At 37.1% G+C, this 25,186-nt stretch overlaps 1 protein-coding gene across 1 annotated transcript; it reads left to right on the top strand.

Moving 5' to 3' along the window:
• The first annotated feature begins 6,760 nt into the window (after positions 1-6,760).
• On the top strand, positions 6,761-16,421 carry LOC108572132 (solute carrier organic anion transporter family member 1A5). The gene is made up of 10 exons (XM_017934325.1): positions 6,761-6,809; positions 7,445-7,705; positions 7,889-8,098; positions 9,811-10,069; positions 10,604-10,745; positions 10,827-11,115; positions 11,196-11,385; positions 11,476-11,743; positions 11,969-12,404; positions 15,295-16,421. Exons 2-10 carry the CDS (start codon positions 7,447-7,449, stop codon positions 16,212-16,214), a joined length of 2,973 nt encoding a protein of 990 aa, XP_017789814.1. The 5' UTR covers positions 6,761-6,809; positions 7,445-7,446; the 3' UTR covers positions 16,215-16,421.
• Positions 16,422-25,186: the final 8,765 nt, after the last annotated feature.

The following is a 25,186-nucleotide window of genomic DNA, read 5'->3' as shown; positions in this document are numbered from 1 at the left end:
TTGCACGGTTGACAGGGGCTGCCAATTAGGCGTGTCTGAAAGGTCGAAGCATTGGGTAAGCTCGTTCCTTGAAGATGAGGGCCCCGTTCGAGTTAAGAATACGGGGAAAGTGGGAGTAAGAGAGAAACAAGGGGAGACATGGTATGCGGGATTCCTTTCTTTTTCCTCCTTTGCCTTTTTCGGTGGAAATAAAACTGTTGTATCTACTAATAAAGGCGGAGTCTTACTTTTAAAAGCGCGTACCACCGGCCCTCTCCTTCTTCCCTGCTCGGCTCCTTCTCTCACCTTCGTTCTGCGTTAAAATAGGAGGGATTAGTTTCTATGGTAGCGCGGGGGCTTAAGCATTGATGAGGTTTTTAAATGGGTTCTCCTTTGACGATGGTAAGAGAGAGCACGAAAGACTTGGACGACCGACTAGCTGGCAGAAGGGGGGACAGAGTGGGACGATATTTACTGAGAGATTAAAAAATCGGGGGAAAAATTAAGTGTTACGGGGGCACGCCCCTGTCCAGGACTTAATTCTACGTAATCCCCCGCTAAGATCGCCGAACCGACTACCCTGCTTTAGCCCTGCCTCTCTCTATTCTTGAGACGACCGCTCGTGATTTTCAACCCTCTGTGCCTCCGCTCCTTTTTCTTCTTCTTTTTCCTTTTCGATCGTACGCTAATCGGCCGAGATTATGCTTTCAGAATGTTCTCGATTAGATGCGCGCAAGAACGTCGGAAAACATTCAGGAAAGCTCGTGAATCGATCCTTCTTGTACAATATCTTGATCGCTATTGAGGTATCACGTTGTACGTACCTATCTTCCATTTATTGCTAAATTCATTTCTTTCTACGAGCTCGGGGAATGGATTAAATTTACACAATTACGGATACCAACCTGCACACCCGTGTTGTACAAAGTTGTAAGAAACATTTCGGAAATACAAAAATCGAAATAACAGTGAATTCTCTGAAATAAATTTACAGGAATGAAAGTGAAAAATTAAATTCGGACAACATTCTCACGTTTAAATACACACAATAAGTATTCCAATGTCACATAACAATATTTTTTTGTAAAATCGAAATAACAGTGAATTCTCTGAAATAAATTTACAGGAATGAAAGAAGCAGTACTTAAATTCGGACAACATTCTCACGTTTGAATACACACAATAAGTATTCCAATGTCACGTAACAATATTTTTTTGCAAATAAGTGAAAGATATTTAATAAAAAATGGAATTGACTGGTTATTTAAACACTATCGAATCCTCTGTACGGTGTTCTTGTATTTTCCGTTAATTTGCTTGGAAACTCATCTGGGGCGGTTTAGCGCAGCAGCTGGCAGAAAGTTCATTTTGGAAGGAATTTGGTGGCGACAGGTCTTTTTCCCGGCTGCTTCCACTCAAATAATAATGTAGCTTAATTACACGAGGACAAGTCGATATGTTGGCGATACAAATATTTAGAGGGTGGACGAAGAGCCGTGGAACGATGTTATTAGTAAATTAACCGACATCAAAGAAAATGCGAGCGGTGGTCACTTACTCTGCTAATGGAAAGCCTGCATCCTCCTACGTGAGATATCTATAGATGTACTTACATACGCGTGTATAAATACATTTCTATGTTTCAGTTATAGTACTTGAAACGTCGTGCGATCGTTATGGACGCGCATATCACCGTCCACGTCTCCTTGACGAACCATCGAAAATTCGAGGTTTGTATAATACTGTACACTAATCTGATTAATACCGTATACCGATACTGATAACTTCAGAACATTTACCCCTTTTCGCAATCATCTGTGACGCGTTCTTTGCATTCACTTTTACGTCCGTTTCCTCTATTTTTTATAATTCCCGACGAGAATGTGTACTGTGCTGATTAATACTTCAAAGAAGTCTATGTAAACTTTTATTCACCGTCTCTCATAAAACAGTGCATTTACCCGTAATATTTTCGCCAAAAACATACACAGGGTGTCTCACTTTTTTTTCGATCAAGCTGTGTCAATATTTTCAAAAGTATTATATAAACAAGTCAGCTTTGTTAAAATGTTGTAACAAAAATACAAAATATGAAGGAAATTGTAACTGATACAAGACAAAAATTGCACTTACAGAAGTTGCATTTAACACCTTCAACGACCTCGAATCGTAAACGCAGCTCGCATAAACAGATCAGATGTATAAATCGGATTAAGATTATTAAAACAGTATTTCAGATATTACTTGACTGTGCTTTTTTTTTTATTCATAATGCATTGTAATATTTCAATTTAACCTTATTTTTAGACTTCAACAAAATGCCTTGTAATTAGGAAAGAACCATAGTAGGAACTATTTTGGTGCATTCAAATTGAACGAAGGTTGGGTGCAGTGTATAACTTGCTCTGGGTGGGCTCATGGAGGCTGCACTGATTGGGAATCTAAAGAATTGGATGAACTCGAATGTTATAGATGTTAGGGGCAGTATTAGATACTATATTCAGTTTTACCCAGATATAATATAAAATTGTTATTTTTGGGATTTTCTTTTTTTGGTCAAAATTTAATATGAACTATTGTTCAATGAAAATATTGCTTTAATAAATTACCCTTTCAATTTTTTTTTAATTACATTAATTTCAAAGTTATGCCATTTTATTCTTAGTACACCTTCCCAGATTTACCCTAGTCTCCCTTACACATCGCTAATCTACCCCTATTTCACATCATAACCGCACATCTGTTACCATTTCCTTCGTACTTCGTATTATTGTTATAACTTTTTAATAACGCTTCAAACAATCTATATAGTTTAATACTATAGATAAAGTTTGATCGGAATAAGTTCGGACACCCTGTATATATGTAGATCGGAAGTACCTACATGTGAAAAGCTGTAACACTTATTTAATAATGACAACAGCAACCTTTTTGTTGCCGATTATTATTGCTAAGAAATGTTTCGATATTCTTTCAACTAATTTTTCAGCCTATGAAGATAATTGTCTTTACATTTTATGAATGTAATGTATGAATATTTTCACCATAGAGATACGTTTACATTTAGGTCGACCACAGAAGATCAAACGTGAATAATTATAGAATTATTAAACATTCTATTATTTTAATCCTAATCCTCATATTTATGAGCTCGTGTGAACCGATATTTGACATACTTTTGTATGCAAGGATTTCGCATTTGCATTAGGGCATTCAATGCAATATTCCCTTAATTCATGATTCATTTTCATGATGCGCGCATTTACATTCTTTTCCGTCAATATGAAAACAAAACTCCGTGAACGATTAATGTAACTCTCTTGATATAATGGTTTGCTTGGGACCCTGATTTAGATGGACACGTTTGATCTGCCTATACCGTTGTACTCACTCCTTAACAAAGCTTTTTGACGTATGCAAGTATTGTAATAAGTCGCAATTTCGAAGCTCATTTCTGGTTCTTTTGATTATGAACATGAAAGGACTGTTTCAAGCTGATTAACCTGTTAACTGTGTTCACCTTTCAAACAGAAATTGAATATCTCTAGTTCATCATTGAAAATGAGTAAGAATTATAGCCAACTACATACTTCCTTTTCGTTCTTGCAAATGTGAATATGATGTATTTTACGCTCGATACAGGCATAGCAGAATAATTAAAAATAAATAATCCCTCGAGAAATAAATTATTGTGTTCTAAGCATTAGCTAACCAATGACAAGCTAACTCATCTTACACAGTTAACAGAATAAAGTATACCGCACTCAACATATATTTTTAGTAAATTAAATGCAGCTTTTTACACTTACGGTAGCTGCACACTTAAATACGGATCAAGAAATGTCGTTAACAATTTTTTGCAACGTTGGAAAGAAATCTTGAAATATCGTGACAAATCTTAACAGAAAATTGGGAAGTGATGGACCACTCTTTTAAAAGGTAGAATTTCGTCTATGATTAATTGAATAAAAAAAAACAGAGGTTTACAAAGGAACTTAAATAATAATGTTCAATTGCACAGAAATTATAATACTTTTTCCAAGAATAAACATATAAAAAATTATAACAATGGTGCAACTACCCCATACACTGTGGGTTAATTGAACCAGAGCGTACAAAAACACAGAAAAGCGCAAAAAATGCATAAATACGCTTTAAATTCGATACTGTGCAGCAAAACTTAACCCTTTGCACTCGAAGATCTTTTTGCTATAGGTACATTGCACATCAGATTCATTTCTATATTTGATGTATTTTTATATCATACAAGACCTTGCAACAGTTCATTAAAGTTTGGTTCTTTCAAACCATTTCGCTGCTTAGACATTTACGAGAGGCCCATAGACCTATAGTACGGTGTAATCAATTTTTTACCAAGCGACAATAATGTCGCTTCTCAGTCGCCACTCGAGTGCAAAGGGTTAATAAAACGTGTCCGTTTTTAAGCAGATTTTAAGCGAGATTGCAAGCAAGAAATTTTTACATCCAAGTTAAATTAGGAGGATGGAAGAAGTTACATTTTATCTAAATACAACGCGATTAGATAAACTTTCGGCGGGAAATAACAACATATAGAACTGATATGGTAATGTTCGTGAAACCTAAAGGGTATTTCAAAAAGTTACGTAGGTGCTCAATCTCACACATAGGTTCCATCACTCCCTGATTTACCCTAATTAAATTTCTCTTATCACATAAACTATCAGTTTCATTTTATCCTAAGCGCCTGGTGACTTACATATATACGGATAATTGTCTTCAAACATAAAAATTTCACGTTGCCCTTTTCCTGATGCTGTTCTTGGTCTAAGAGCTAGCTGATTCATTTATCATTGGAAAGCGGCGCGATTGGCTAAGAAAATGATGTATGCCACGAGTGACGAGGAGCTCGAGAGGTTCGAATCTCCTAGGAGGAGCTCCCGTTCCTCCGCTACGCCGAAGTCTTAAGGGTGATTTCTTTTCGCTTCTAGCTTCGCCAGACTAAATTTCGCGCGTTAAGCCTTCGGTGTAATCCTGGCCTTAATATTCAAAAACGTGATCACCCTGCCAAGTATCCCGAAGGAAGGAGCTGTCCCCAAAGAGCTGAGAGAGACCGAACTGGCGAACGGAGGAAGCTTTTCATATGCTAATTGACATTCATCATTTTCTTATGGTACTGACTTAAGTGTGCTTAAGCACGCTAACTCCTTTCTTGAAACGTTACAGCTTGGCCAAACTCCACCGAACAGGACCATGCCATTTTCGAAATTGGACAGTTTCACGATTCATTCTGTTTCCGTGTCTTTGGCCCGACACGGAATAAGAAATCGCACCGATCCGTTTCGTAATGCATGTAACACTCGAGAGAGACTATTATCAGTTAATATATAATTTAACATAACAACTCGAGTGGAATAATATACTTTTTTTTTTTTGCGGTTTAGGTGTGTGAGTATATTCTTCATATAAAGAACATTTTTAGTATCTGAAACAGCAATGTTTGATACAGTGGGAAGTTTTGTATTATTTTTCCAAAGAAGGAAGAGGATTGTAGAGTATGCTAGACACGAAAAATTCAGTTTTGCGACATTTACAAGAGTTCATTTTGCCAACTGCTTCGTTAATCATCACATGTATATACACAAGTATAACTTATTTTTAGATTATTTTTAAATTATTCCGTCCAACTGTTCGTTCTCTATAGCGAAGAGAATAGATTTAAGGTTTCTTATTTTATCTTACTATACCAAACAGAAATTGGTACGATTAAGGGGGGGCAATCTGAATAAAAATTCAAACATTTTTGAAATTACGCTCAGCCTCGCCTGCGTCATTTTAAACGTACCTATATATTTATATGAAAAAGTGAAACGAAAATATTTACTACACAAGAATTTTAGTATTTACCGATTTATCTCAATAGGAACGAAAAAAAAATCATTATAGTTCCATTACATATTTCGTGTTTTGAAGGAATTCATGTATTTTCCAAATTCGTCAATGACGTTATATTAATATTGCCAATCGTATTATCTTTTCTTGCAAGAATTGTAAAAACAATAAAGACTACAATTCCAAAACAATATATTTCTAGATATAAATTTTTGTTAACCTTTTCTATTGCTTTCTAGACGTACATTTTTTTCAGACAACAGACTGTGCAGAAAAAGCGAAAAATGTCGTATGTTAAACTTAAAAATGTGTGTGATATTTCGTACTATAATGAAGTAATTAGATTCGTGCTTCGGCATTCGAAAATCCTTTGATTGGTGAATATTGTTTCGCTGTTTCGAGGCAAAAAATTTCGATCTCCTTGACTATGGTAAGAAGAAAGTATAAAATTGTTTAGCTGAAAATTAGTAATTACACCGACAAAGATTTTCATCCGTAACATCCTCATTGATTGCATCGTTTGCTTATTTAAATATTGCATTATCGGATCATCGGTTTAGTTGACAGCTAGTACACGCAATTCATAAATATTTTCTCTCTCCGATACGAAGTGCGAGTATTACCGTCTCCTGTTATGGCACATGCGTATATTACACTCTACCTTTATCGGAAGATATCTGAGCAGCGTATCTGTAACAAGATAACGTATATACGAGTTCGTCGACTAAAAGTGCCTCGCCTCTGGTCTCACGTTAGTTGCTTTCCCCTTCGTTAGCCCATTTTTCGTAAAACGAACGAAAGTGCACGACCGAACGTGATAATAGGCCGTTTCTAATTCCATTCGCAACACCACAATGTGATTGAACGTCGATTTTTATGATTGCATCGATACGGAAACCGGTGTGTTCAGGAGCGCGTGGAAATATAAGAAGTTGTTTATCGTTCAGCTTCTTCGAGAAGTAAGTTGGTAAAATTTTCTGAAACAACCATAAACACTGGACTAGCCTTCAAAGTATACAGTAAATATTAAAACGATATATAAAAGTTTTGGCGATTTTCCGGTAGATGGAATCTAAACAAGACTTCTAAGAATCATAGAATACGTCATCAGGTGATTCACGATGACACATAAATCTCTACACGTGTAACACATTGTTAATAAGTTTAGCGTTAGTGTGACATACGGAATGTTACGGTACGCCGTAACGTATTTCTCATAAAATCGACGAAAGGTTTGACATTTGACAATTACAAAATTTTAGTTACGTTAAATTTACAAGAGTGCTGGTATGTGTTATTGTTTATGCGGGAGACAAATGAGCCGCTCAGAAGCCAAGGTGGCTAACTCGATCGAATAAAATTTATCAAATTTGTCAGGCACCGAGCTTTGATACTAAAATTGGGAGAATTTGAAAAAGTGGAATCGATCATTTTGGCTTCTGTGTGGCTCAAATAGGGGAGCTTAACTCCATTTTCGTGATACAATACGTGATTCAACTTTCTTGCCGATACATTCATTTCTCATTTACACAAATATTATAACACGTAGATCATAAGAATGGCAATAATTTAAAACGTCGTTCTTCCTGTGAAGAAATGACTATACGTCTTCAAGATGTGGTGCGATCAGAAGAGGAAGGTGGCTTGGCCGGACCAGCTAATCCAATACCTAGTCAGTCGATAGATTGTGGTTGCAAACAGCTCCCGTGTCCGAAATTAGCAAAATTTGCAACACGTCGACTCTTCGTTGGGCTACTGTCATGGGTCGGTTTGATTCAAGCTGCCGCTTACGCATACTTTTACATAGCAGGACCTACGATCGCGAGAAGGTTCCAATTTGATCCTTACATAATAGGCACGTATTTCGATTATTTCAACTGATTTAACGCTTCGCGTCACTACGATCTGCGATGGTGTTTCAATAAACTTTGCTACTGTAACAATCTTCCTATTATCTTCAACGTGAACTTATTTGTATTTCAGAAAATTCTATCTACGACGAAAAACTGTTATAAATCGCTTTTCTTGAATCTTGCAGAGTGGGTGATCCTAATATCGGATTTGACACCATTCCTACTTGGAATACCCATCGCGTATTGGGGTGACAGAATTCACAGAGCAGCATGGATTGGCGCAATAGTTCTTCTGCAAAGTGTTTCGTATTTCATTATGATCATTCCTCATCTGACACATTATACGAAAGTCATCGAAGAAACGAAAAATGTCACGCATATGTCACTATACCCAGGTGAGTATGTTACAATTTAGTACTTGTTTCGAATTGTAAAAGATGTGGATTAGCGAAGTAAGAATTTGTTTAATCAATTTACTTTCGGTAATAATAGAGGAAGTGCAGCGTATTTGGAATACCAGCTTGTTTGAGACGAATAAAAATTTATGACGGGAGATGGAAACGAATAAAACTGCATAATATCATAGAGGAACTAATAAACTTTTATATACTTGAAACTCTCAGTAATAATGAAAAAAGGGTATCGGAAATTTTGGTCTAATTGGAAAATGACATAAAGTAACGATTTTGTTACGGTGCAAAGAAACCACGGTCACTTTATACAGTTACAAAAATTAGCAGATAATAAAATTAGTTTCTCTTATGATCTAATTGGGCACAAAAATCACAATATAGGGACAATTATCTTAGGAAAATACCAATTCTAAGTCTTAAAACTTACTTGCAGTAGTCACAGGTGTAACTTCCGGAGTCATAACCAGCATATTCACAATGCATCCACATTTCACACGTGAAACACTGCACCTACTATTTTCCTCTTCTTTTTGATGAAACAAAACCATCACTACGCTTTGGAATATTCCAAATTACATTCATCTTCGGTATTCCGAATTAGCAACATGGCCTAAAATTTGCAAAATTGACACAGAACCATAGAATTAATATGCAAATTTAGACAACGATTGAATACTTGCTGAAAAACTTTTGCAAATTGACGTTCTACTCCTCTGTAGATTAAAGGGGTATTCTAGTCTAGACTTTTCAAAACAATCGATTTTATTTCTTTACACTTTCTGAAAGTAGACATTTGCAGAAGTATAACTGTCGAAGGATTTTTCCGAATTCGTAAAACTGACGAAGTTATAGATGGTTAAAGAAGACGACATGTAGTCCGTAGTCATAAGTATAGAGAAACTTTAAACGCGTTTTTCTCGAAACCATGTTTTTCTAAAAGGCTGACATGATATCTCAAATTTTAGTTGTCCGATTGACTCGAAATTTTACATTCACCTTCGGTGTGCCGTTATCGTCTGAACCAGAATTATGCCAAAATATATATTTTTCTGATTTTTAGAGCCTCTGACAAGAACCAGAATTATGCCAAAATATATATTTTTCTGATTTTTAGAGCCTCTGAAAGACGAAAAAAAATCGATTCACAAAATTCAAAGTGACGCCATTTTGTAAATTTTCACTATTTTTTTTTTCATTCCGGTTCACACCATAGTCACATTCGTGCTAATCAAGAATCCTTTTGGTTTTTTCATTTCGGATAAACAGAATGGGCGGAATCGTGTTAGCCAGTAGGACACTTTTTTTTAAAGGGACCGCACTGAACGATATACAATTCAGACAGTTTTGATTATTTTCACTTGAAAAAAATTGTCAACTTTCTTAAGACATGAATAAATATGTATGCAAAATGTCGACACTGAGAAACTTATACTTTCCTTACAAAAAATCCCTAAGGACTAAAAAATGGCACTCTAGACTGGAATATCCCCTTAAGTCAGAAATGTGAAAATTCCGATTTGTCCACAAATGGCCATTCGCCCCTATTATTTGCGGTGTTACAAATTGAATAACGTTACTAGATTGCTAGGTCCAAATTACCAACAGTATTCCAAATATGCTGCACTTCCTCTATTAATGTCCTCTGTCTATTCCTTAAATGAAGAATCGAAGTGTAATTAAATACTTTTGCACAGATGATAATCGCGAACTGTGCGCAGAAACTTCATCTAGAATCGTTGCAAAAGATGATGCACCGTGCTATTTGACGTTCGGAATATTCGTCGTTGTACAAATTACATCCGGTGTGGCGAATATCGCATACCTTGCATTAGGCATTTCCTATCTGGACGACAATACAAAGAAGAGACACATAGCTGCATTCATTGGCGTTCTTCTCGCTGTAAAAATTTTCGGAGTTCTTCTAGGATGTTTCTTGGCATGGAGCTGTCTTGGGTGAGTAGCCGCAACAGAAACACATAATAAAAAGAGTATTGCCGCTTTTAACGTTCCTGATAATATTGTAAAGCAAAATAACGTTGGCACCTAATGTTTCAACAATCAATCCTATCTCGAAAATGTTTGACAAAGAAAGGAACGGTATTTGTAGAGTTGAATTGATGATAAAGAAAGTTAATAAGAAGATCACTTTACTCTTTTTCGGGAAAATGTTCAAAAACATTGACATGTGTAGTGTGGTGAACGAATAGATATGAATTTTCTTCATAATTTTGTTGTGTAAACGAATGAATTATTATGTATACAAAACGGAAGACATTCTTTAAGAATATTTCAATGTATAATTTTGCTTGAAAAAAGAGACTTTTACAAATGAACTTCGGTGACTTGTCAAAAATAGTATTGAATTTGTTCAAATTAAAAATCATAGAGTTGACGAAGTTCAGCAGTATTTATATGATTGGCAAATGTAGATGCACAATATTTTTACAGAATAAAACAAAGTACTCACTAAAATTCTTATTGATGCAGAATTGACGCGGTGTCTCTAAGCCCTATAAAATCCTATAGAGAACAGATCGGCGCGTGGTGGTTAGGTTTACCAATTCTCACAATACTACTTATAGTTCCTGGTTTGCTACTTTCGTGGTTTCCCCGTATGTTACCATCCGAGGTAATTGATAACAGCCTTTTACCTCATTTACTGTATACAATATATATACTTAATAAGTTGATTTGTCCGTTAATACACCAGGTTGTCGAAAAAGCTGCAGCTTCGCTACTAAACAACTCCGACAGGCGTCGAACACATCACAGATTAGCCAGCCAAAATGTTGGCAGTCCAAATTATTGGCCATCGTTAGGTAGATTAATTACAAATAAAATTTTAATTCTCCAAATTTTGGCTTGTACCCTCTCTATTACCGCCATTGTAAATTTCATGGGGTACGAGAACCTTATCGCACAATCACGATTTCACGTACCAACACCAACTGGTATGTTGCTTGGTTTCGAGGATCCAATGTCATCGAGAGTAATATCAAGTAGGATGAAGAATCTGTCGACAATATTTTCCCACGTAAATGTACCTGATGCTTGTAATTCATGATTCGTTTCATTTCAGATATCTTGAAGCCTATTCTAGTAGGCTTAATCGTGATTGTTTCGGGTTTTATAATCGCAAAAGCGAGACCTAATGCTGTTAGTATGATATGTTATAGCATAATCATCTTACTCTTAGCGGCTGCAATTATTTTTTCATTATCTGCTGCTTCTTGCGAGAAAAAGACGATTGTCGAAATGGCTAGAGGGAGGTAAGTGCTTCGATTCGCCCCAAGTGAAGTAAAAGAATCGTTAATTTATTCAGAAACGTAAATGTATCTGTTAAACATGTATACTTCTAGCCCGACTTTACTGAGATACTGCAACCTAAACTGTGGCTGTTCGAACGATGCTAATTTCCGCCCTGTCTGCGACAGTAAAGGCATGTTCATCTTTTATAGTCCTTGCCATGCTGGGTGCACTAGCTCTGAGCTGAAAAATGGCGTAACAACTTACAGTGGCTGCAGTTGTGTAGAAGAGGAAACTAGAAAAGTAGGACCTGGAACCACGGAAGCGATTGATGGACCTTGCACTTCGAGTAATTGTCAAATCAGTTGGCTTATATTTGGGGTTAGTGTTTTGTCATTTCTTAATATTACATTTAATATCTGAATATCTTCTCCTGTGTCTAATATTCTAATATTCTACTATTCTTATAGTATTGTGCTTATTTAATAAACGATAGTCGAGCAATTTTTACATTAAAAGTAAAATCGTTCCATCGGTTTCAACAAGAATTAAAATATTTCGATTAACATTTGGAAAATTCGAGACTTACATTTTTCGTGTTTTTAGTTGGGTATCTTTTTGATATACGTAATGGTCGCTACAACTTTTGTGGGAGACTTATTGATAATCTTGAGATCGGTGAACGTACAAGACAAAGCTATCAGCATAGGATTTTGGATGACGTGCTCGGCTATAATTGTGAATGTTCCTGGGAAAATGATTTACGAACTAATTGCAAATCTGACGTGCCAATATTGGGGAACTCGTGGATCTCAGTGCCATCTTCACGATGGTTTCAAGCTGGGCAACTATTTGTACTACCTCACAGGTTCTCTGTTTGTCCTGAGCGCCATATTAAAAATCTTCGTGTGCCTTCTCTCCAAAGAACTCAAGGTATACGCCGAGAAGAAAGAGGTGACAAAATCGAGCGCTGAAATGCAAGAAATGATTCGCCATCCTGCTGCCACGCCTAAACAACAAGAACCCGGAAACGCTGGTAATGGTACTGAACTATTATATTGTGTAACAGCTCGTTAGGCTTCTATTGCAGGTTTTGTACTCCAAATTCAACTTTTTGCAAATTAAATTCACCCTTCTGCAAATCAAGCTTTTCCACAAAATTGTTTTCTTAAGCTTTCGTAATAAAAATCAAATCAAATGTAAATTTCTTGTCAAAAAATTCAAAATTTTATCGTGTTTTAATTAAAATATTTATTTAATAGTAATTACCAATTCGTTACATATGGAATTCATAATTAAACGTGTTACTCGAATAAAAATAAATCACCTACTCAAATTATCACAAAGGCAAATTCATAACAATACTTTAGTTAGACTTTGAAAATATGTTGCAATAGTAATCATTACATGTATGTAAACTCAACATTACATCTTTCTCTTGTGCAGTAAAGTAAAATCGGAGCAATTCTATTTTTCACTAAATGGGTAGTTTATAATTTACGAGAAAGAGTAATTTCCTTTAAATTGTGATTTGAGGTTGGAACGAAATTTAAACAAAAGGGTGAATTTGATTTGCAAAACTTAGCTCAGTAGCATAGCTACAATGGTAACTTCATGAATGTAAAAGCGTCTCTTTCAACACAATGTTAAATCAATACTAACAGTTAATGCTAACAACTATAATCTTGAAAATAAGACAAAAATATCATAATCACTATTAAACTCAGGAAGCTAGAAATGTTTTTCTTAAAGTTTAGATATATTTAAAACGGAAATTTTTCATTTTTGAAAATTAACGTGATAGCTAAAAAGTACATGTAAAAACTATCAGTGAAAAGGTAAGGAAAAAATACGTAGGTATCATACTCTTAATTCTGTGAATTCGTTTCTCATTTAACATGACGGTAATAATAAAATATTGAGCGATGATTGCTCGAAATTTCAGTTTTCGAATTAACAAAATCCAATCGGACTGAAAATGAGTTCCAAAGGAAAGTCGAACTTGATATCACTTATTTTTTATTATTATTGCAAGGTGTACAAAGTGTTAGAACGGAACTGACGATATCTTAGATTTTTGATTCTATATTGCCTCGACCTCTATGATTTGTATACTCTTATTGTGAATCACTATTACTTGTGAATCACGAGAAATTCGATCACATTCGTTCCCAATCACGATGATTTTCCGTGATCGACTCTGGTTGGTGGAGAACGTAACAAGTTCTTTGCACGCGGGAATTTACAGATTCTTTTATCATCATTTATTCTAATCTACGCATATGTTACGTAACATACATACGTGTAAAGTAGTGAAGAATCTGGGAGTCAGGTCAACTTGAGAAACACAGTCTGCTTGACTGTACTACTAATACAAATTCTCCACGAAACGAAATGACTTAATGTGGCATTTGGTTGAACTCGTCTCAACAAACACTGCAATATTAAGGATAGAAAAATATAGCGTTCCATTTCAAGAAATTACACATCTGCAGAAAAATTATTCATATCATCTAATGTCCCCCTATATAACAGACAACTTTTGTAAGAACATTTCTTGACAACTTCAATCCCACCGTTCTCAGTTAAACGAAACAGCCTGTATAACTAAATACATTCGTAATTAATAATTGGCGCGCATCAACGAACAATTTGTCATCACAACGAAACTGGTGAAATACGACCAAGACAATTAGACAGCTTTATCGATAGTAGGCTCATTTTTCTCGCAGAAAAGAATGCCAAGGCGTCATGTAGCAAATTACAAGTGTGTCTAGAAGTCGACGTACGAAGGAGTACCATGTGTAATGGACTAATAAAGAAAAAACTCGTCGAGCTAAAGTGGCAGTGTCAGAATCAAATAAAGATTGTATGGTATCAAAAGTACAACACGATAGCGAATTAGCATCTATCGACTGTTTATGAATGTAGAATGGTATCTAAAATTCTCCGCACAATGCAGGGTGATTCGCCTAATTTGACGACCTGATATTGCTCGTAAACTATTCACTGAACGAAATAATGTATGAAACAAAAGTTACATAATTTCAAGGGGGACATTGTGTTACAATAATTGTTTTTATACATACAGTTTTCAGTTGCCATGATTTTTTCAAATGGAACACCCTGTATTTCTTTCTGGAAATTAAGAGAGCATTAAAAGCTGAATAAATACATATTCAGGTGTAATATGTCTAGAATGAATATTTATTGAGATATTTACAACAGCAGTTCGATTCTATTGAAATCGAATTTACACAACAACACACACAAGTATATTTCTCTATAATAGAGTAGAACTCTGTTGAGAGACCTTTATTTACGAACCACGGTTTACTGTTTTTGAAATATATTGAAAATATTCTTTGGCTTTCACTTGCCCCTGAGTGTGTATAAATTCTTTGGTACTCAAAGTACATTTGTATTTAAATAATTCACAAAAATGAAGAAATGGAATATTCGTGGCTTCTTCGTTGCCTAGTATTTGTTTTCTGCAATTATCTGTATACAATGACAGATATTTTCCTCGCAAGATTTCTATGATTTTATAATTCAACAGCTTCTCACTCGTTGCTTATAAACCATTCTTTATACGATTATTTTAATATTTGTCTTTCTACATAGAAAACCTTTATCAATTATAATCCATAGCCACCAAACAATCGAAAATGCGATTTTTAAGGAAATGGATTACTGTCGTTGTGTTAGACAAGAAATGGATTCACTTCGTTAAATACGTTTTCTCCTTCACTTTTTAATGGTGATACTCGTTTTTACATACGTACAAGTAACTACACAAGCTGTGAAAAGAAATACTTATTAAGCACTAATATAAACTTTTTTGGTTAAGCGCTATTAAACCCAGATCAGCGACACTCGATTAAACGTTTCGAAATAAGACTAAAATTATTGTATCACGTGGCTCTTCCTAGATACTTCACCAGTTCAAGTAGAAGTTACAAACGAAATGTTGGCACCATCGACCAGTTCACCAATCGAAAATCCACCAGTAGAGGAAGACGTTAAACAAACTGAAGAAGCACAACTAAAATACGGCCCCCTGGGTCCCGGCGATCGTCGAACAAACTCGAAATCCTCGTTGAATCAATTGTCGCAGACTGGAAAGTCAGACACGCGGGGCTTGGACTCAGAGGACGAATTAAGCTCCAGCGACGAGGATCAGAAAAAGGGTTCGAGCACGAACGTGGAATACAGACCGCTAGACATCGATTCGGACGTAGAGAGTGATTTGAGTAGTGTAGAGCCGAGATCGCGAAAACGTATCATCTCTAAAGACTACGAGCCTGTCTATAACAACGATCAAAGTGTCTACGCCAAAGCCGCGCTTCCTAAATATAAACATCCCAATCCGAATAACGACGGGGATTCAAAATTGAACAAAGCAGAATACAAGGATCAAAATGAAAACGCAGATGGTTTCTCGAAGACCAGTAGTTTCGAATTCTCGAGGAAGAGACCGGATGACGGTACACAGAACAAAGGCGATTTCAACGAAGTAGGTATACCTATAGTAGATCCGCCGAGTCCTTTCTTGAAAGGTGTGCAGTCGTTGATCAATCGGTACGAGCTGAATACCGAGGAACAGTCCAATGGAGACGAAGAGTCAGTGTTATCGGGGGAAAGTGGAAGACTTCCGGAGGGTAAGATTGTTTCGGGAATTCCATTGGTAGCCATGGCATCGAAAAGACCTTCCTCCAGAGTTCAATCTTCATCGGGGGTTAACAGTTTATCGGGTGGCAGAATTCCCGAAACTCGACCCCAGTCTCCTAAAAGTGTTAGTTCGAAAACGTCCAGCAAAGGGAGTACAGGGACGTTGCACACTGATTTGTAACATCCGATCGACCGACATTGATAGAATTATAAAATGTTTCATTGTTAAACCATATGCTGATTTTCTATTTTCAAACCTTTATACCAGGCACGGGTAACCTTTCCTGGTTCTGGGACCAAATTATCGTTCTCTCTCCGAGTCAAGGGCCAAACTAAACGGGTTTTCGCGTGTGTTTTTATGTATCGATATATTAGTATCTCCGATGTAACGTCCCGACTAGAATTTCAGTTAGGCATGCCTAAAGACGAATGTGGGCCTGATGCGGAAACGATTAGGCGTACCTAGATGCTGCAAGCCTAATCGTTACCGCATTAGGTCCTAATTCGGAAGGAATGATGCATGCCTAAGTTGGGCATTCCTAACAGTTGCCATACGTGGCCCAAATGGGGGTGGCCGAGCGCACGCCTAAGTTAGGCATTCCTAACAGTTGCCATACGTGGCACAAGTGGGGATGGTCGAGCGCACGCCTACATTAGGCATTCCTAACAGTTGCCATACGTGGCACAAATGGGGGTGGCCGAGCGCACGCTTAGGTTGGGCATTAATGTCTCCCAATGACAGCCTAATAAAGCTATTCTAATATGGGCCGCATTGGATAGTCATTGGGAAAGCCTAATGCGGCCCTAACGCGGTTTTCCCAATTAGGCGGTCGTGAATATTCCACGTTACATACTCCATGCGGGCCTAACAGGCAAATTAGGCTAGACTAATGCGGACCTAATATCTGCCTAACTGAAATTTCTAGTCGGGGTTGTATGTGATTATGTATTTGATACAACTTTGGCTAAATGTTAAATAAAAAGGGATAGTATATTAAATAAAATTATAAAATTAAACACGATACTAATCGGTACATAGAGGGTCGGTTTAAAGACTTCGCGGGGACGGATCGCGGGCCAAACTGAAAGAAGTCGCGGACCGTGAGTTGGTCATATGTATGTGCTTTATGCCAAGATACTTTACATATTCGAAATTTCTGGTTGTGCTTCTTCATCTACATTTAATAAAAATTTTATATGTTAAAGCGTAATTTGAGGTACCAGGCAATAATAACGTAATGTTGAATTCTTGTTTTAATGTTAAGTACAAAGTCATTTTGTTATGTTTTTCTAATTCTACTTGATTGCATTGTAGCTTTCGATAATCTACTCTGCTGGAAAGTTATGCAGATCTACTTTAACATTTATAATAACTTCATTAGACACGAAATGCGAGTAAGTTAAAGGAAATAATTTTAAGTAGAGAAAGTGAGAGATACAATATTTAATATCGGTGAGAGTCTTTTAATCAATCGAATTTACTTGAGATTGTACAAAAATGTTTAAAAATGTATAAATGTCGTACAAATATGATTCTCTATCTTTCAATTATATTTTAAAATGCCTAAGATTAGAAACTGAAATGATGTTTTTTAAATATTTTTCATATTTAGTATAAACAGAAAGCATATGGTAAAATCTTTAGGATTAACTAATCAACGATTAAATCACCTTGCTTAATTTAAAAAATATTTTAAAGCCTGTATCTGTTTATGAAAGTTAATTTGTTTTGTTTATAATTTATAACAGTTTCTATTTATGAAAGATACAGAATTTATTAATCAATAATTTTTTATTCTCAAATGGAATTTCAAATGTTTCTAATCATGTTACACTGTTTATAATATTGCTCAATTTCATTTCGCCTTTAAGTCCTTCAAAATCAAATGTTTTTTCAACAGTATTTTTAAGTGACTACATAATATGCCATATTATGACAATCCCAAATTAAAAAATAAACCTTATCAAGATACCCTACTGATAGAAATAACAAATGTGATGTTCTGTAAATTGAGAAATATTTTGGTTAGTAATTATGACAAAAATATCATACCTGAAAAAGAATTTTAAAATCATTTATACCTTACAGCGTAAATTTAAGTTAGAAATATTTATTTATTTAGTTCATTTACGGAATTTGTATTTACCATTAAATGTCCTTAATTCTTATCGTGTCAAGTTTAACATGGACGCGTAGAAAAATTAGTAAGATATTAAATATACATTTTGTAAATGTGGAATGTCAGATGATGCTACTGTAATAATTAGTATTTCTTAAAAAATAAAAATGTTCATTCCATAATATATTTATAAAATGTTTTTCCTACTTCTAATGTACACATGTGACATGTTGACAGAATCAGTTCATTTATTCTTGTGATATTATCTGAACAAGTATAAAAAATGAAAAGAAGACAAATATCCGTATATATTTTGCTCAGAATAAATAAGTGAGAAGGAATAAGATTATCCAGCTACATAACGTGTAATAAGAATACTTTATGAAAGAAAGATGCATAAACTCGACCATAATATTTGAATGATCTGAGATTAACTATATTCGAAATAGAGTTGCTACATGATATTCTATTTCAGTGATATTAAACTTACAACCAGTATGGCGACGATCGGTGGTCAGGGGAGATAGCGCAAAGCAAGCCAATCAAATCTGCTTGCCGTACTCAAATCTGTTGATTGAGCGGCCAAAGGAATGAAATATGGTATAAAAGGACCGCTTAGAGAAAAAAAAAGAGGAACAAAATCGTTGTTCCACACTTCTAACATTTGCTTCTGTGTCACCTGATAATCACAGAGTGCAGACACATACAAATCCACCAGTGCTTATACTTAGTGCATGCTAAATTACGGTCCTTGCGTCGCATCGGGATTATTTTTCAGCCACCGTGCCTATCATCTTCTGGGTCACAGGAGACAGGCTCTTCATCGTACCCTGCCTTCCTAGAACGTGAAACTGAAGCAGCTGACCTCTAACGAGATTAGCACACCTCACCCCTCTTTCACCATATTAACACTTAAAGGCCGCTACAAATCTCTGACAAGAAAGCCGCAGATGTAACTAGTCCACTGTCATCGTCATCATCCTCATCCAACCTCCCGCAAGTATCTTCACGCAATCGGTAAGATACTCGAATCATACTACGCGCTCTCCGCAACCTCCCTCACGTCCAGTAATAGCCAGTAGAATCCCAATACCCACCTTGGGTACCAAAAAGTCCTTCACCGATTGCATTGGTATTGCTTCACCGAAGAAGCAAAAGATCTCATCACAGGCCAAATCTCATTCACAGGGTTCCATCGACTACCCGAGCACACAAATATAGACATAAATGTCCAATTCACCGTGTTTACCGGAAATAGATCCAGTATCCTCAAACCTTTTTCTGGTGCCCTGGTCGAGGCTACACCTTGTGAAAGCACCACATGAGCGAGTACCAGTCGTCCCACCCCGCAAGCGCAGTCAACCCAGCAGCCTATCCCCGCCTTCGAAAATTTAACTTGTAGTTAATAAATAACTACCTTAATCAGATTGACCACAACTCTCGAAAGCCAATACGACAAAACATTTCAACTAAAGCAATCGTGTGCACGTTCAGCTTAGCACCTTTGAACATTTCAAACACCTAAAGGACTCCTTGCTCCAAGGTAACCATTCCTTTATACGTACACTTTAAACCAGGACAAAGTATTGCCCGTAGTCGTACATACTAGTACTCCCATGAGTACTATTGTATTAGATGTAGTAGTACATCATGTACTACATATCCTACACTTCAATACTAGTACAAGTATTGCCAATAGAACAAACTGGCACAACGCGACATTCGAGCAACAGACTTCCAATTTGATCACAACATGCCGGAACAGCAGCCTACACAAGATAACCTTCTCGAGGGGAACCAGTTTTGGTCAAATTAACCAAATTGGATACCTCTTCCAAGTAAGAATTTAGTGGGAGAAACATTTCTCCACAACACCGTACTCCCAACGCTTTGTGTGTCTGGCCTGTAGGCATGCCTTAGCAAAATGTAATTTGTTAATCGACCACTTCTTAATCGAACATTCTAAACTCTTCGGCTGTCACGTTACAATTGATTTCAACACTCAAAATCGCCCTGTTTTTATCAAGGCCGTGGAAGGTGCCAAAGTGAACCTATACAACCAACTGGGAACATTACCACAAGATCACAAGCAAACACTAAATCACCGCTGAACTAACATATGTACACCAAAGACATCGACGAAAACATCTGCCCTCTCACCTCATCTTACAAGACTGCTTTGCATTCAACTTCAACCCTTCCTCAAATCATGATCAAATTCTAGCAAGTTCCTCCATTCACTTATTATGCTTCCAATACTTCCAGAGCATCGTATAACACTTCACAACTGAAATAAAGAAACGCATCACTATCCAGAACAGAACCAGTTAAGATAACAAGATCAAATCCCTCAGCAAAGCTGACCACACCTTGTCCACTTACAAGTTACTCACAAACCGCAAAACCATTCTCCTCCCCCTCACCTTCGGCGGCAAAATTCATGCTTGCGACACTGAGAGGGCGGAAGCCCTCGCGGAATCCTCCTCCCGGGTGCACGATGAAGCATCCTTATTATCTTCTCCCCACGATCGCACCGTTATCCGCTACATCTCGATCTCACCACTCCCACAAGTCCACGAGATGAAATTTACATAAAGCCAAAGGACTTCTGGTCCGCGACCTCTCGCCTACATTAGAAAAGGTCTCCTAGCTGTGACTGTATCACACTCCTGATGCTCAGAAACATATCCCACAAAATTGGGCTCCAACTCTACTATATCTTCAATGGTGCAATTGGTCTCAGACTTCCCAAACCAGTAGAAGATTGCTAAAATCTCTCCAATTCCAAAAACAAAAAAGACTAGGAAGTAGCTAGTTATCGTGCAATCAGCCTTTTTCTCCTCATGGAAAAAGTCTTCGAGGGATGTCTTCGCGAACATGTCACTATTTACCTCAGTACGAACAGTATCATTCTCGAGCAACAAATGGGATTCCAATGTAAATGTTCCACTACCCACCAAATCATCGGTGTTTCTCAACTCATCTCATACGAATTAAATGTCAGACGCATTCCAGCTATCGTTCTATTGGACGTCTTGAGTGCCATTGACACCGCCTAACACGCTGCCCTTCTCTTCAAACTTTTCAAAATTTAACTCCTACTCACATTCATCACACATTTAAGATCGTATCTTAATAACGTTTCTTTTTGTGTCAATTATTGGTCTCAACTCACCCACGCACCTTATATCCGCTGGCGTACCGAGTGCTCCAACTACACTATTTAACATACATATTCATAATCGACATTCCTTTGGCTACAAACTAGCAGCTAGCGCTTTACACAGACGACACTATCTATTCCTCGCTTCTTCCTGGCAGTTCAACGCTCTGGTCAAGAAACTGCAGGTTTATCTTGGTAATATTTCTGCCTCTTTTCAGAATTAGAAGCTTATAGGCAACCCAAGTAAAACTCAGGCCATCTATTTCGCTGGAAGAAAGCCCCCTAGGACACCCTGAAACTCAAAATCCTCAGACAAAAAATCGACTGGATCAAATATCTTCAGTGGACACTGGCGATCCAAAATCGACTAAACAAAGCACATGCAGCCGCAGCGACCCTTCACCCCCATATCTGTTCCTCTTCCCGTCTGAATCATCGTCTCAAACTCTCTGCACATACAAAGTCTGTTTCTACCTACGGAACGCTTGCATGGATAAATGCAAATCACTTTTCTCTAAAACAACTCCAAACCATGCAAAATCCCTTATTTAAAAGTAACACTTGACGTCTTAAGCGATATCCTACCAAAGGAGGATGTTAGAAAAAGGCCAATTTTGGCACACGGCCGGAACGAAAAATTTTTTTACAGCATGATTCTACGCATCCTAAGGAAGAAAAAATGAGAAATGATGGGAAAGTTATGAAAAATGCGGTTTAAGATAAGAGTATGACCATACTTATAACTTATTGTATTCCGTCTCGTTTTCTTTGGATAATGGTCTAGAAATGATGGGAAAGTTACGAAAAATGCGGTTCAAGATAAGAGTATGACCATACTTATAACTTATTGTATTCCGTCTCGTTTTCTTTGGATAATGGTCTGTTCTGTATTAACCACTTAGAAACACATATTGAGTATTATTTACAAAAATTGTACATTAGTGTTTAATAAAAACCAAAAATAATGAAAAATAATTAATGACAAATTAATCGAAACAAGGAATTCTTTGATGACACAATGCTTATATTCTAAGCAATCAGAAACCAATAATTATTTATTCTCCAAGTGATAAAACTTATAATAAACTATCGTAAATATAATAAAATAATCGTCACGACAGGGATACAATAAAAAAGTAAGACTCTAACAGAATTTGCATTTCTTAACTGTGCGTCCGCTATGAAAGCCAAAGGAAAAAGTATGATCTTGCAGGCAGTCTAAACATATGTATGCGTACATATATGTATACAGTGTTCTGTCGAACTACGCGTAGGTTAGAGACGTCGACTGCTGCGTAGATGGAAATCCGCGTAGTTGGGAACCATTCCCCGAACGCTGCGTGTCAATTGTCGCATATTGTCGTTAGAATAATAACAAACGAAGTAGGTCGTGTGTAAAGACTTAGTTGTTTACTAAGAGACAGTGTTTTTCCAGAAAAGGATAGAATATGTATATGTCTCGGGGAGACAACAGTAAAAAAACTAATTTGTTGTTGTTTCATAGCTATAACACATCTTATTACAAGAAAAATAAACTTAGGATACGATAAAACGCAATTGTTGCAGTAATTAATCTAATTAGCTATACGTAGGCTCTCCTCTCTTTCCAATTAACTCAATCATTCGATTGGTACGTATATATACATACATACATATTATTCACGCACACACATACCGTGAAACTGTAGCTGTATAGCTCGCAGAGCACGCTTCTCGTTTGATTTTTCTCCCAAGCTGAGCTGTTCGTTGTGTACTGGAATTCGGTGCTCTAGCCTCTTGCATGTAGCGGCACTTAATTCACGCGAACGAATATGCTAAGTACGTAAATTGATTGGAAATCCGCGTATAATTGAAAACGCGTTGTTCGAGCGAGCACTGTATTCCCTACAAGATTGTAATCGCGCAGTATAAGCGACGTTCGTCGTTCGTCGAGGCACTCGTTCTACAGCCTCGTAAACACCGACTGAGGACGAGTCGTCCTGTCCAATTTCTGATCTCTATTTGCGCGCAGCTACCCTAACAAGAAACATCGGGACTGAGTCACCCTCTTGTCACATAACATTGCGAGAGACTCGTGATATCTTTTCCGAAAAAAACATAAGAAACGCGAGCCTGGGTCGCTGTACGTACATCGAGCTAAACATAAAGCTAGCTGTCTGTTCGCGCACAGAAAAGAGTTAGTGGGAAACAAATGTTCTGATTTTATATTACTTTTATTGGCAAAACCGAGAACAAACGCCATGCACGTGGTCTTAATACAATACAATACGCCATACTTTTTTTCGCTCGACGCATGCGCGGTCTCCGCTCCCAACGCCGCTCGGCGGATGCACGCCGATCACGGTAAAAAGACGCGCCACTTTTAAATTCAAACCGTTACACTGTCCTTTTGAGAGTAAAACTCGCGAGTTGCTCCCGAGAGTATCTCTCACGAGTATCTCTCTGAGAGTTAAGACTCGAATAAATAGTTGCTTTGCAAGCACGAAGCAGTTTCGTATTCTTGACAGAACTCTCCTGCGAGCAAAAAATGTCAAGAAAAAAAATTAGTGGAGAAATGAAATCACCGATTTAATCACTCTCCATGAAGAAAAATCAGTGCTGTGGAATACGAAAGATAAAGTATAAAGGAGTGATTTTTATGCTTTTTCACCGTAAAATAAAAACGCTCTATGAAGAAAAATCAGTGTTGTGGAATACGAAAGATAAAGTATAAAGGAGTGATTTTTATGCTTTTTCACCGTAAAATAAAAACAACTGTGCAAAGCAACTGTTTATTCGAGTTGTAACTCTCAGAGAATTGAGCGATGCTCTCAGCCAGTCACTCTCAGACGCAGAGTCCACTCGCGAGAGATACTCTCGAGAGCAACTCGCGATAGTTTCACTCTCAAAAGGACAGCTAGCTTTATGTTTACCTCGATGTACGTACAGCGACCTAGGCTCGCGTTTCTTATGTTTGGCACGCAAGAAATATCACGAGTTCTAAGAAGTTAAGGCCTAGAATTTTTCCCGGAACAGTTGCGAGCGTACAGCGATCAGAAATCGGGCAGGACGACTCGTCCTCAGTCGGTGTTTACCAGGCAGTCGAACGAGTGCCTCGACGAACGACGAACGTCGTTTACACTGCGCGATTATAGTCTTGTAGGGAATACATCGAACAACGCGTTTTCGATTATACTTAGCATATTTGTTCGTGTGAATTAAGTGCCACTGCATACAAGAAGCTAGTACACCGAATTCAAGTACACAACGAACAGCTCAGCTTGGGAGAAAAATCAAGCGAGAAGCGTGTCTCTGCGAGCTACACAGCTACAGTTTCACGGTATGTGTATGCGTGAATAATATGTATATACGTACACCATCGAATGATTGAGTTAATTGAAAATAGAGGAGAGCGTACGTATAGCTAATTAGATTAATTACTGCAACAATTGCGTTTTATCGTATCCTAAATTTATTTTTCTTGTAATAAGATGTGTTCTAGCTATGAAACAACAGCAAATTAGTTTTTTTTACTGTTGTCTCCCCGAAACATATACATATTCTATCCTTTCTGGAAAAACACTGTCTCTTAGTAAACAACTAAGTCTTTACACACGACCTACTTCGTTTGTTATTATTCTAACGACAATATACGACAATTGGCACGCAGTGCAGATGATCAGATTTCAGTTTTCCGTAAAACCGGGGGATGGTTCCCAACTACGCGGATTTCCATCTACGCAGCAGTCGACGTCTCTAACCTACGCGTAGTTCGACAGAACACTGTATACATATATGTACGCATGCATATGTTTAGACTGCTGCAAGATCATACTTTTTCCTCTGGCTTTCATAGCGGACGCACAGTTAAGAAATGCAAATTCTGTTAGA

This window comes from Habropoda laboriosa, unplaced genomic scaffold, assembly GCF_001263275.1.
Source record: "Habropoda laboriosa isolate 0110345459 unplaced genomic scaffold, ASM126327v1 scaffold136, whole genome shotgun sequence".
Classification (NCBI taxonomy): domain Eukaryota; kingdom Metazoa; phylum Arthropoda; class Insecta; order Hymenoptera; family Apidae; genus Habropoda; species Habropoda laboriosa.
Note: the sequence above shows the minus strand (reverse complement) of the source record. Positions and strands in the feature narration are given on the sequence as shown.